Source organism: Salvelinus sp. IW2-2015, unplaced genomic scaffold (genome assembly GCF_002910315.2).
Source record: "Salvelinus sp. IW2-2015 unplaced genomic scaffold, ASM291031v2 Un_scaffold83, whole genome shotgun sequence".
Lineage (NCBI taxonomy): Eukaryota > Metazoa > Chordata > Actinopteri > Salmoniformes > Salmonidae > Salvelinus > Salvelinus sp. IW2-2015.
In genome coordinates, this window is record NW_019942514.1 from 3,367,795 (window position 1) to 3,381,656 (window position 13,862).

Sequence of the window (13,862 nt, forward strand, 5' to 3'; positions counted from 1 at the left end):
ATTAAGGCTATTCCAGTGCTAACTGGATCTAACCAGAATAGAAAGAGCAGTGGGAGGCCCCGGTGCACAACTGAGCAAGAGGACAAGTACATTAGAGTGTCTAGTTTGAGAAACGGACACCTCAGAAGTCCTCCACTGGCGGCTTCATTAAATAGTACCCGCAAAACACCAGTCTAAACGTCAACAGTGAAGAGGCGACTCCGGGATGCTGGTTGCTGATAATGGGCCTCTGTACGCATATGTACTGTATATATTCCATATAAAATCAGCCGTTTCCAGCTACAGTAGTCATTTACAACATTAACAATGTCTACACTGTATTTCCGATCAATTTGATGTTATTTTAATGGACAAAAAATGTGCTTTTCTTGGGTAACACACATGCATTGTATGCTCATAAAGTACTAATGTCTACTGTATTATGTCGCTCTCTGGTCTTAGTAGAGAAAAAAGTGCAAAATTCAATGATAATGCTCCTGTAGCTAGACAATGCTAGACATTGCTTTTATGATTATACTTCTCAGCCAGGCCCTATTGAAATGGAAAACAGGTATTCCTTAGATAAGTTATCAGCTCATGTCTTACCCCACCTTATCTGTTTAATTCAATTAGACTTGAATCGAAATGGAAAGAGAGATAACGTTACAATTTGACTTTCAAGATGCCACAATGTATGCCAATTTTTTTTTATCTCGACCGTAGTTTCATTTACATCTCATTACTAAAAAGGTAAACAAACAGAAAAGGTAGCGTTTCTCAGTGAGAACGTTGTGTGTTTCTGAACATTATCGATAGGTATTTTCTTTCCTAATCACCATCTCCTAGAGTGAAGGCTAGGCTACATCAAAGCTTCAGTGAATTCCCAGAGTACCGTGATGTGTGGGTGGTAGAGGGCTGGATTGATTGTTTCCAGATTGACCTGAGTAATCAATAGGTCATGATCATACACTTGCTGCCACAACGCCACTCAGTTGATTTGAACTGTTATACAATCATTGATCACCCCAGGTGATTTCAACTTAACAAACATTAATGATCCTCTGACTGTATAGGCTTATGTGTGTTAACCTCAACACTTTCCAGTCATGTAACCTAGAAATCATTGTTGAGGCCAATCTAATAAAACCAGATCAAATGTAGTTTACATAAGTTCAATCATGAAGGCTGGTCTGAAGCATAACATAATTCACTTTGTTTCCTATTCCACGGGCATATTGGGAATGAATACAAATGTATCATCATCAAAATAGCGTCTTGTTTCTTCTCCTCTTTCCTATTAGCCATGTGCGGAATGTCATTCACCTACTTACCTTATAGCCTATAACACAGCACAATAATCCACATTCCTCACACTGTTTAACCTTGCAATTATCACCTTCCTCTTTCTCAACCAATGGGTGTAATTCTTGGGATGTATTTATACTGTATGTCAACTTACCCATGTTCTATCACTTGCTGTTTGTTAGCAACAATTTTCAACAACCATCCACTTCCCCACCACCAGCAGCTATATTAATCTTAAGGCCCGTCACTGGAACTCCTTTACCCCAGCGGGCGGGGGGCTTCGATGCCAGCAGCCCTGCATAGGGCTACCTGCCATCACATCATCTGGCATCGAGGATTTTCCCTCGGAAACGAGGTCATTCCCCAAACTATTTAATAAAATGTCATATTGCATTCCGTCTTTGTTGTTCATTCAGTTAAGCCTGTACTCGATTGAACAGCAGTGACAAATGCACCTAAATAGCAAGCAGAAAATAGGCACTCAATTCACCCTGGTGTTGGGTCCCCATTACAGAGCCAACCCTGTCCTGTGTAATTGAACATCATGTTTTTATGAGACCATTCTATGACCGTCATTCACCATAATTTATAAAGAAGTGTTCTTCAATGTTTATTTTTTTATTTTATTTAACCTTTATTTAAATAGGCAAGTCAGTTAAGAACAAATTATTATTTACAATGTGACGCTGCAGGCACTGACTGGACAGATTCGGAAGCAATGAAATTATCGTTTGTTGGAGAATCATTCGGTTGAGACTTTGTCATGACCCAAGTGGGAGCGTAGTAAACGATAAGTCATTCAAGATGAGGAAAAACATTTTCTAGAGGTTGTAGAGGAGCTGTTTCCTGTCTCCAGGTTTGCTCTATAAATTATAGTTTAAAAAAGAGAAGCAGTAATGAAATTGATTCAGGTTTGTCACGGAATTGCCGCCCAGCATGGTAGAAATGATAAGCTACCTCCATGATGCATAGCCTAACCCAGGAAATTGCATTTCCTTTCGAGGTGGGGGACCGGACCTACTGTATACAGAGTTTTCACAACAACAACAAAATCAGGTTGCCCTGGCAATGTAAGTGGGCAATATTGAGCATCAGAAAGCTACAAATGAATGAAAGTTCATGAATGGTTGTCTCTTTCAGTTGAGGCAAGACTAAATGTTAGTTTTCTTGGAACAGCCCAATGAGAAGTCATAAGGAGTAATAGTGCAGAACAGGACTTTACGGAACCTTGTACAGATGTAATGCGTATAGTGATGGAAGTTTCAGGAGCAAAGATGCTCATGACTGTAGTATGTATGGGTAAGATTGACTGAATTTGATACATACTGTACGGTATGTAATAAACATGCTTTAATATATTATGATGGGACTATAGTCAATTTCTTCTCAAGCTTCTCTCTCTCTCTCTCTCTCTCTCTCTCTCTCTCTCTCTCTCTCTCTCTCCAGATGCAAAAGTTGAAGCGCTCCTTTTCCTTCAAAACCAAGAGAATGCGCAGCAAGAGCGCAGACAATTTCTTTCAGCGCAACAACAGTGACGCCAAGCTGTCGACAGAGCTGCTCTCAGACAACAGCAGCATCACAGGCCAAATGAGCATCATCGGGGTTACGGTGGCCAATCCCGTCCACCCTGTCCACCATGCCCCCCCTCGCTCAACCTCCAACCTGGTGATCTCTAATGCGCCCCCGGCRATCCCYTGTGCCCCKCCTTCCTTGGTCTARTCCCCGGGACGCCACCCCCTRGCCATCGACCCCACRGGACACGGCTTCATGGAGCACATCTTTAAGAAGCCCATCTTCTGCGACGTCTGCAACCACATGATCGTAGGTAATGGTCAACCTTCCAACCCAAATAAACATTTGCACCGCATTGTATTGCAGAAAAAACCTCAATGCAGATGATCTGGAAGGTGTCACTTATCCAGTGACTCTCGTTGATGTTTTGAAATGCTCCTCTGTAATTACTGCATATGGTATTCCAATGATTAAGGGAAAGCATTGTTATGAAACCACCCCTTTCTCGGTGAGCTGTAGTTCTATCCATCAAAATGTGTCAGGCGGTCACAAGTGTCATAGAGTCATACTTAACCACTAGCTTAATTCCCGTAGGAACAGCCCGACAGCGGAAATGTGTCAGAGCTGTCCAGGAGCTGCAGTATGAACAGGGTGCTTAGTGAAAGAGGTCAGTCGGTCTCTCTCAGTGTCTGACATGCAGCACAGTTCCATATGGCGGTCCCCAAACAGATGCTCCACCTTCCTTGCCCCCTTGTTAGGCACCATGCAGGCAGGGACCACCGGGAGCTTATGTAACAAGGTAGTAATGAGGGTCGCTTCAGACCATCTGCTAAGCCAGTGTTTGACAGCCTCTCAGCTAGCCAATAAAACAAAACAGACGGTAGGTAGGGACCACGTGCTTTTGGTGTTGTTTGATGTGTTGGGGAGATGGGAGTACCAGGGGAATGGATCATTTGTTTCCTCTCTGAGTTTTTGAGGAACAATAGTGCTTTATTATTATGTAAAAAGTGCTTTGTTATTACGTACACTACCGTTCAAAAGTTTAGGGTCACTTAGAAATGTCCTTGTTTTTGAAAGAAAAGCTAATTTTTTGTCCATTAAAATAACATAACATTGATCAGAAATACAGTGTCGACATTGTTAATGTTGTAAATGACTATTGTAGCTGGAAACGGCAGATTTTTAATAGAATATCTACATAGGCGTACAGAGGCCCATTATCAGCAACCATCACTCCTGTGTTTCAAAGGCACGTTGTGTTAACTAATCCAAGGTTATCATTTTTAAAGGCTAATTGATCATTAGAAAACCCTTTTGCAATTATGTTAGCATAGCTGAAACTGTTGTACTGATTAAAACAGCAATAAAACTGGCCGTCTTTAGACTAGTTGAGTATCTGGAGCATCAGCATTTGTGGGTTCGATTACATGCTCAAAATGGCCAGAAACAAAGACTTTCTTCTGAAACTCGTCAGTCTATTCTTGTTCTGAGAAATTAAGGCTATTCCATGCGATAAATTGCCAAGAAACTGAAGATCTCGTACAACGCTGTGTACTACTCCCTTCACAGAACAGCGCAAACTGGCTCTAACCAGAATAGAAAGAAGAGTGGGAGGCCCCTGTGCACAACTGAGCAAGAGGACAAGTACATTAGAGTTTCTAGTTTGAGAAACAGACGCCTCACAAGTCCTCAACTGGAAGCTTCATTAAATAGTACCCGCAAAATACCAGTCTCAACATCAACAGTGAAGAGGCGACTCCGGAATGCTGGCCTTCTAGGCAGAGTTGCAAAGAAAAAGCCATATCTCAGACTGACCAATAAAAAGAAAAGATTAAGATGGGCAAAAGAACACAGACACTGGACAGAGGAACTCTGCCTAGAAGGCCAATATCCCGGAGTCACCTCTTCACTGTTGATGCTATGCATCAATTAAGGGGCCTGATGAACATTCTTCAGCGATCAATGCATCTCTAAATCCTGTCTAGACTGTAGATAGCTGGAAGTAAGCCGTATTAGAACACCTGTTGAGAATTCTCTGCCAGGAGTCAACAACACCCTGTTTGCACTTTTTGCTTTTGTCGCAAAAAATATTTCAGAAAAGTCCATGCTATACTATCTAGCCCTCTCTCGCCACCTCTCTCTCTCTCTCTAAAGGTGATATTATTTTTCTGACTGGCCCCAAGCACTTGAAAGATGTCTTGTGCGTTGCTCCCTCAAATTTTGGTGGAAATAAGCTTCAGTCGGCTTTTCAAAAAGCCATTTAATTGACTAGAAGGCTCTTTGCGTTCCGCGGATGTAGGCCTTGGCCATTAAAGTCTCTCTTATTGAACGTGATGGGAACTCCACAGCAGATTAGTTGCCTCTGATTGAGCACTGCGCGTTACTCGGTTATTGATTAAAGGGCCTTGCTGCAAATTACCTATTAAATAAACGTCTACCTTGTTACTGGGGAGTGAATAGGAGAGTTATAGGGGGGTGACAGAGGGTGGAAAGTAATTTACAGTTGAAAAGAGGTGATAAATAATCGTCCAGCTTTTACTGAATGCCTCGATATTAATAATATTCTAGCTGTAAGCTATGCGTGTAAGCGTGTGTGTATGAGTATTGAACAAACAGACTTAATGCAGCTTATAAGGCATGTATGGAGGCCAGTTATGCGCGGGTTGACTCAACCTGCAGTCGCTGGGCAGATGGGTTTAGGGTCAATAAATATTGTGGGGCTAAAGGGCGGGTGGGTAGCGTACGGGTTGAATAAAGAGAAACAATACCTTAAAAACATATAAAAAAGTATAATTATTTTGCAATTTACATAGGCTACATTGAGGTTTTTCTTTCATTACTTTAGGCTATCTGGTATTACTGCATAAGCCTAAACTTCAGGGTTTAACTGTATGTGCGCCAAATAGCCTACACAGCCAATCGCCAAATAATGCTTTTGGGAAGGGCAGAAAAAGTTAACGTCAATCCACGGATGCAAAAAGGACATTGTCGAAGTTTAATTCAATAAAACAAAAGCTGCAAAAGGAGAGTTAAAATAAAGAGAAAGGAGAGCTATAAAAGTAATATTTGGAAAATATTTGGTGAAGTGGTAAAAGAGGATGATAGCAGTGTTATGTTATGTGTGATGATTGTGAGACTCTATACAAATTCGACAGTCACAAGTCTTGTTTTATTGAATTGTATACATTTAATGTGCTGCGCATAGCATATATATGAAGGGCCTACATGTATCGACTTTCACAGTGAATGCTTTTGTTTATACGTTTTGTGCGATAATTGAACATCACCAAATGCATCATAAAAAAATATTGCGCCTCTGGAATAACGGCCATTCTGGGGTGATAAATACAGTACCAGTCAAAAGTTTGGACACACCTACTCATTCAAAGGTTTCTAGCTACATGTCTTAAGCTAAAGTGTACAACACCCGTTGAATATGGTTGGTGTCAGTAAACGTCGGCAAAAAAGCGTAATGAAATTGTTGACAGCAGAGCTGGTTAGGCTGTTTTCATGTTATCCAGAGGTAAACAAATCATCGGCCAGAGCGTCAAGTGTGCACTCTAAACGTTGTGAGAGCGGAACGAGATGGGTGGGGCTAAAGCTTAAGATGGGGTGAACGATGTTGAATGGGTGTTGACAAATTATAGCTCTTCACTAGAAACCAAAACATTCAAAGGCCATTTTCTCAAAAGTGAGTTTGCAAATGTATACATTTTCAAAGCATAATTAGTTTCCCATTGTTCCTCAAATGCAGTGTATGATATACCATTTTGTAGCTCTGAGTCTAATTTTATCCAATGTAAGAAACACAATTTCAAATTTTGCTACATAAAACCAAATCCAGGTGGTGAGTCACATTTTGTTGTGTTACAGCCTGATTTCAAAATGGATTAAATAGGTCTACACACAATTCCCCATAATGACAAAATGACAAAATGTTTTTAAATATTTTAGCAAATCTATTGAAAATGAAATACAGAATTTACATAAGTTTCACACCCCTGAGTCAATACTTTCTAGAAGCACCTTTGGCAGTGATTACAGCTTAGAGTCGTCTTGGGTAGGTTGTTTTGCACATATGGATTTGCACATATGGATTTGGGGATTTTCTACCATTCGTCCTTGGAGACTTTCTCAAGCTCTGTTAAGTTAGATGGGCAGCAGCGGTGAACAGCAATCTTCAAATTTTTCCACAGATTTTCAAGTCTGGGCTTTGGCTGGTTCATTCAAGGACTTTTACATTCTTGTTCTGAAGCTATTCCAGCATTGCTTTGGCTGTATGCTTGGGATCATTGTCCCGATGGAACATAAATCTTCGCTCCAGTCTAGGATTTTATCAAGGATTTGCCTGTATTTGGCTCCATTCATTGTTCCCTCTATCCTTACCAGTCTGCCAGTCCCTTCCGCTGAAAAGCATCCCCATAGCATGATGCTTCCACCACCATGCTTCACGGTAGAGATAGTGTTAGACGAGTGATGAGTATTACCTTTTTTTTACAGACATAGCGCTTTAAATTCAGGCCAAAGAGTAAAAATGTTTGTCTCAACAGAACACAGAATCTTTTGCCTTTGGCGCTCAGTCCTTCTCATGCCTTTTTTGCAAACTCCAGGCCTGCTGTCATGTGCTTTTTTCTCAAGAGTGGCTTCCGTCTGGACTCTCTGGCAGGTTCTCCCATCTCTGCCAAGGAACACTGTAGTTCTGTCAGAGTGGTCATTGGGTTATTGGCCACCTACTGTAAGTCTACACTCCTTTGATTTCTTCATATTTTATTGTGTTACAAAGTGGGATTGAAATGGATTGAATTGTCATTTTTTTGTCAACGATCTGCATAAAATACTCTGTAATGACAAATTGTAAGAAAAATGTTTTTAAAGGTTCATGAAAAATAAAACACTAATATACCTTGATTAGATAAGTATTCACCCCCCTGATTCAATACATGGTAGAAACACCTTTGGCAGCGATTACAGGTGTGAGTTTTCTTGGGTATGTTTCATAAGAGCTTTGCACACCTGTATTGTGCAATATTTGCCTATTATTCTTTTCAAAATTATTCAAGCTCTGTCACAGTGTTCAGGATCGTGGCTAGAAGGTCATTTTCAAATCTTTCCATAGATTTTCAAGCAGATTTAAGTCAAAACTTTGCCACTAAGAAACATTCACTTCTTGGTTAGCAACTCCAGTGTAGATTTGGCTTTGTGTTGTAGGTTATTGTCCTGCTGAAAGGTGAATTCCTCTACCAGTGTCTCGTGTAAAGCAAACTGAAGCAGGTTTTCATATAGGATTTTGCCTGTGCTTAGCTCCGTCCCGTTTATTTTTATCCTGAAAAACACCCCAGTGCGCAGCTGAACACTGTATGCTGGAAACACTCGGTTTGTTGTTTTTGTTGTTTTTGACTAAAGGTAACCAATCTTCGTTAGATATACAGTGGGGCAAAAAAGTATTTAGTCAGCCACCAATTGTGCAAGTTCTCCCACTTAAAAAGATAAAAGAGGCCTGTAATTTTCATCATAGGTACACTTCAACTATGACAGACAAAATGAGAAAAAAACCTCCAGAAAATCACATTGTAGGATTTTTCATGAATTTATTTGCAAATTATGGTGGAAAATAAGTATTTGGTCACCTACAAACAAGCAAGATTTCTGGCTCTCACAGACCTGTAACTTCCTTCTTTAAGAGGCTCCTCTGTCCTCCACTCGTTACCTGTATTAATGGCACCTGTTTGAACTTGTTATCAGTATAAAAGACAACCTGTCCACAACCTCAAACAGTCACACTCCAAGCTCCACTATGCCAAGACCAAAGAGCTGTCAAAGGACACCAGAAACAAAATGTAGACCTGCACCAGGCTGGGAAGACTGAATCTGCAATAGGTAAGCAGCTTGGTTTGAAGAAATCAACTGTGGGAGCGATTATTAGGAAATGGAAGACATACAAGACCACTGATAATCTCCCTCGATCTGGGGCTCCACGCAAGATCTCACCCCGAGGGTTAAAAATGATCACAAGAATGGTGACAAAAATCCCAGAACCACACGGGACCTAGTGAATGACCTGCAGAGAGCTGGACCAAAGTAACAAAGCCTACCATCAGTAACACACTACGCCGCAGGGACTCAAATCCTGCAGTGCCAGACGTTCCCCCTGCTTAAGCCAGTACATGTCCAGGCCCGTCTGAAGTTTGCTAGAGAGCATTTGGATGATCCAGAAAAGATTGGGAGAATGTCATATTGGTCAGATGAAACCAAAATAGAACTTTTTGGTAAAAACTCAACTCGTCGTTTTTGGAGGACAAAGAATGCTGAGTTGCATCCAAAGAAACACCATAACCTACTGTGAAGCATGGGTGAAACATCATGCTTTGGGGCTTTTTCTGCAAAGGGACCAGACGACTGATCCGTGTAAAGGACAGAATGAATGGGGCCATGTATCGTGAGATACAAAACCTCCTTCCATCAGCAAGGCATTGAAGAGATGAAACGTGGCTGGGTCTTTCAGCATGACAATGATCCCAAACACACCGCCCGGGCAACGAAGGAGTGGCTTCGTAAGAAGCATTTCAAGGTCCTGGAGTGGCCTAGCCAGTCTCCAGATCTCAACCCCATAGAAAATCTTTGGAGGGAGTTGAAAGTCCGTGTTGCCCAGCAACAGCCCCAAAACATCACTGCTCTAGAGGAGATCTGCATCGAGGAATGGGCCAAAATACCAGCAACAGTGTGTGAAAACCTTGTGAAGACTTACAGAAAACGTTTGACCTCTGTCATTTCCAACAAAGGGTATATAACAAAGTATTGAGATAAACTTTTGTTATTGACCAAATACATATTTTCCACCATAATTTGCAAATAAATCCATAAAAAGTCCTACAATGTGATTTTCTGGATTTTTTTTCCTAATTTTGTCAGTCATAGTTGAAGTGTACCTATGATGAAAATTACAGGCCTCTCTCATCTTTTTAAGTGGGAGAACTTGCACAATTGGTGGCTGACTAAATACTTTTTTGCCCCACTGTAAATCCTGAACATGTTTTTGCATGAATTCTGCGATGCGGTTAGCTTTTAACAGCTAGAAACGCATTTTTTTTTGTCCCGGAATCCCACTTAACAGACAGGTTGAAGCCTGCTTGACAGAGCCGCTAACCTTAGCTAGCCATCAAGCTAAAGAAGTTAGTCCCAGATGAGTTGTGCAATGGAGCCCTCTTTGTCTGGAGAAGTAAATGAACGGTTCCAGCGCTGGATCACTCGGAGTTCCAATGCAACAATTGTTTGCTTGCCGAGGATTGAAGTGGCTTCCTTGATCAAGCAGGTCGCCAGTCTACGTAAGAAACTGGGGAAAAAGCAGAGTGGAATGTTTACCTTTTCTACACCGGTAGCTGGACGGAGTTCACGCTTGTCTGCATCTCTGCCTTGCCGTTTGTCATTGTCCGACTGGCTGGTGTTGCCCGGAGTTCAATCGCCAGGGGAGCCATCTCCTGCCTCTCCTCCCCCATGTGATAGTGGAGTCGAAGGAGCACAGCAAGAGGAGCATGCCAATTAACTATGGTTGCATGTCACGAGCTGTGGAATCCGAAGACCGCGTCCTCACGCAAAGTAGGCTACACTCCCAACGAGAGGCCCGGAGCGGATACAAACAATGAATAGTTTCGCTGCCCTGGAGTCTGATCTTCCTACTCCTTCGTCGCTGGGGGTACCTGTGTCTGCGAACGCTGTGCCTATTCCTTCCCCTACAATTTCGAAGTCGACATCGGCAACCTTCCGTCCTTGCTCTGGATCGAGCGGGGCTTCTCCATCTGTCAGAGGCCTGCACCAGGCGTTGGGAGCTACGGGCTCAAGTTATCCTGCCTCTCGCCCGTCCTTAAAGGGTTCTCCGAATCCTGTGAAGCATGGAAGTGGGCAGATTTCCTCGTCCTTCTCGCCAGCCGTGATTTTGGGCAGCTCCATGGTAAGAAATGTCACTGTTCCTGGTGCAAAAACACTGTCCTATCCCGGAGCTCGAGTAAATGACATTACTAAGCTGCTCCGGAATGTTCTACGCCAGGAGTGTGCAAAGCTGTCATCAAGGCAAAGGGTGGCTACTTTGAAGAATATCAAATATATTTAGATTTGGTTACTACATGATTCATGATTGATATGATTGATGTGTTATTTCATAGTTTTGATGTCTTCACTATTATTCTACAATATAGAAAATAGTAAATAAAGAAAACCCCTTGAATGAGTAGGTGTGTCCAAACTTTTGACTGGTACTGTATATATATCAGCTGATGTAAGAAGGGCTATATAAATACATTTGATTTGATTAGATTTAATTGTACTTTCTTGTCATTGATCTACATAAAATAATATATAATGTCAAAGTGAAAAGAACATTCTATAAAAAATATATATATATATATTATTATTATTATTTTTAATAGAATGTTCTTTTCACTTTGACATTATATATTATTTTATGTAGATCAATGACAAGAAAGTACAATTAAATCAAATCAAATCAAATTGATGTATATAGCCCTTCTTACATCAGCTGATATCTCAAAGTGCTGTACAGAAACCCAGCCTAAAACCCCAAACAGCAAGCAATGCAGGTGTAGAAGCACAGTGGCTAGGAAAAACTCCCTAGAAAGGCCAAAACCTAGGAAGAAACCTAGAGAGGAACCAGGCTATGAGGGGTGGCCAGTCCTCTTCTGGCTGTGCCGGGTGGAGATTATAACAGAACATGGCCAAGATGTTCAAATGTTCATAAATGACCAGCATGGTCAAATAATAATAATCYCAGTAGTTGTCGAGGGTGCAACAGGTCAGCACCTCAGGAGTAAATGTCAGTTGGCTTTTCATAGCTGATCATTGAGAGTATCTCTACCGCTCCTGCTGTCTCTAGAGAGTTGAAAACAGCGGGCCTGGGACAGGTAGCACGTCCGGTGAACAGGTCAGGGTTCCATAGCCGCAGGCAGAACAGTTGAAACTGGAGCAGCAGCACGGCCAGGTGGACTGGGGACAGCAAGGAGTCATCATGCCAGGTAGTCCTGAGGCATGGTCCTAGGGCTCAAATCTATTTAAATTCCACTTTGTAACTCAACAAAATGCGAAAAAGTTCAGAAAGTGACAATAAATGGTTCAGGTCTGGCACTTGTCCAAACTATTACTGCTGTTGCCATGGTGCCATCACTTCTCCTGTTATAATCTGAAGCTTCTTGCCAACTCACCCCACCAGCCACCATTCACCACCGTATGTCAATACCCAGCTGAAAGGGAAGTGGGGATGGCTTTTGTCAGATGGAAGTGTCTAGGCACTTGGGCACCATGGCTCATTCTATAGCTGCACTCATCTCATTCAGCGTGAGGGGTTCTCATCATTTTTCCATGTTATCACAATGAGTCAGTGAAAGCACCTCCATTCAACAACTGTGTGACAAGGGTTTAATTTGGCCTTTGGTAATATTTGGTATTTTTTAAGGATCCCCATTAGCTGTTGCAAAAGCAGCAGCTACTCTTGCTGGGGTCCACACAAAACATGAAACATTACATAATACAGAACATTAATAGACAACAGCTCAAGGACAGAACTACATTAATTTAAAAAAGACACACGTAGACTACATATCAATACATACACATAAACTATCTAGGTTAAATAGGGGATAGGCGTTGTGCCGTGAGGTGTCGCTTTATCTGTCTTTTGAAACCAGGTTTGCTGTTCATTTGTGCAATATGAGATGGAACAGAGTTCCATGCAATAATGTCTCTATATAATACTGTACGCTTTCTTCCATTTGCTCTGGATTTGGGGACTGTGAAAAGACCCCATGGTGGCATGTCTGATGGGATAAGTGTGTGTGTCAGAGCTGTGGGTAAGTTGACTATGCAAACAATTTGGTATTTTCAACACATGAATGTTTCTTATAAAAAGAAGAAGTGATGCGGTCAGTCTCTCCTCAACTCTTAGCCAAGAGAGACTGGCATGCATAGTATTTATATTAGCCCTCTGATTTCAATGAAGAGCAAGACATGCTTCTCTGTTCTGGGCCAGCTGCAACTTAACTAGGTCTTTCCTTGCAGCACTCGACCACACGACTGGACAATAATCAAGATAATCAACTTGTTCAACAGCGACACCATTCATTACCTGATTGAGCTGAGGTCTAATTTAGGGAATGATTTGTACCAAATACAATGCTCTTAGTTTTACAGATGTTCAGGACCATTTTTTTACTGGCCACCCATTCCAAAACAGACTGCAGCTCTTTGTTAAGATTTTCAGTGGCTTCATTAGCTGTCTTTCTGCCCATAATTTCATTTAAAGTACTCCAACGTTTTTTCCATCATTCTTTATATCATTTATCTTGGCTTGATAATACAGTTTCTTCTTCTTTTTGTTGAGTTTACTCATATCATTTTTCAATTTGCAGTAAATCAGCCAGTTATTTGTGCAGCTAGACTTATTAGCCACTCCTTTTGCCTCATTTCTTTCAACCATACAGTTTTTAAATTCCTCATCAATCCATGGAGCCTTAACAGTTCTAACAGTCAGTTTCTTAACAGGTGCATGTTTATCAATAATTGGAAGAAGCAATTTCATAAATTCCTCAAGTGCAGCACCTGGATGCTCCTTATTAATCACATCAGACCAACAAATATCTTCAACATCATCCACATAAGAGTCACAGCACTATTTTAGGCCCAGCTATTGGAACTTTGGCTTTCCTGGATATAGCCACTGCATCCAATGAGTACAGATACAGCTTTAGAACAAAGTTCTACAGTATTAGTAAAACTGTGATTGATACATGTGAATGATCTTGTTCCTGTAGTGTTTGTAAACACCTTGGTAGTTGATTAACCAGATTATAGGCACTGGTTACATTGAGAAGCTTCCTCTTGAGCAAACAGCTTGATGAAAACCAGTCAATATTCAGGTCCCCAAGAAAGTAGACCTCTCTGTTTACATCACATACACACTATCAAGCATTTCTCACACATTATTTGGATACTGACTGTAAGCACTTGGTGGCCTATAGCAAGATCCCAAAAGAAAAGGCTTTAGATGTGCAAAGTGAACCTGT

The 13,862-nt window shown here is 41.4% G+C and overlaps 1 protein-coding gene across 1 annotated transcript in view; it reads left to right on the forward strand.

The window, feature by feature from the left end:
- Positions 1-13,862, forward strand: part of LOC112068092 (SH3 and cysteine-rich domain-containing protein-like) — an 82,052-nt gene that overhangs the window by 3,968 nt on the left and 64,222 nt on the right. The window contains 1 exon segment of the mRNA XM_070438030.1: positions 2,731-3,109. Coding sequence (XP_070294131.1) covers positions 2,731-3,109 — 379 coding nt within the window.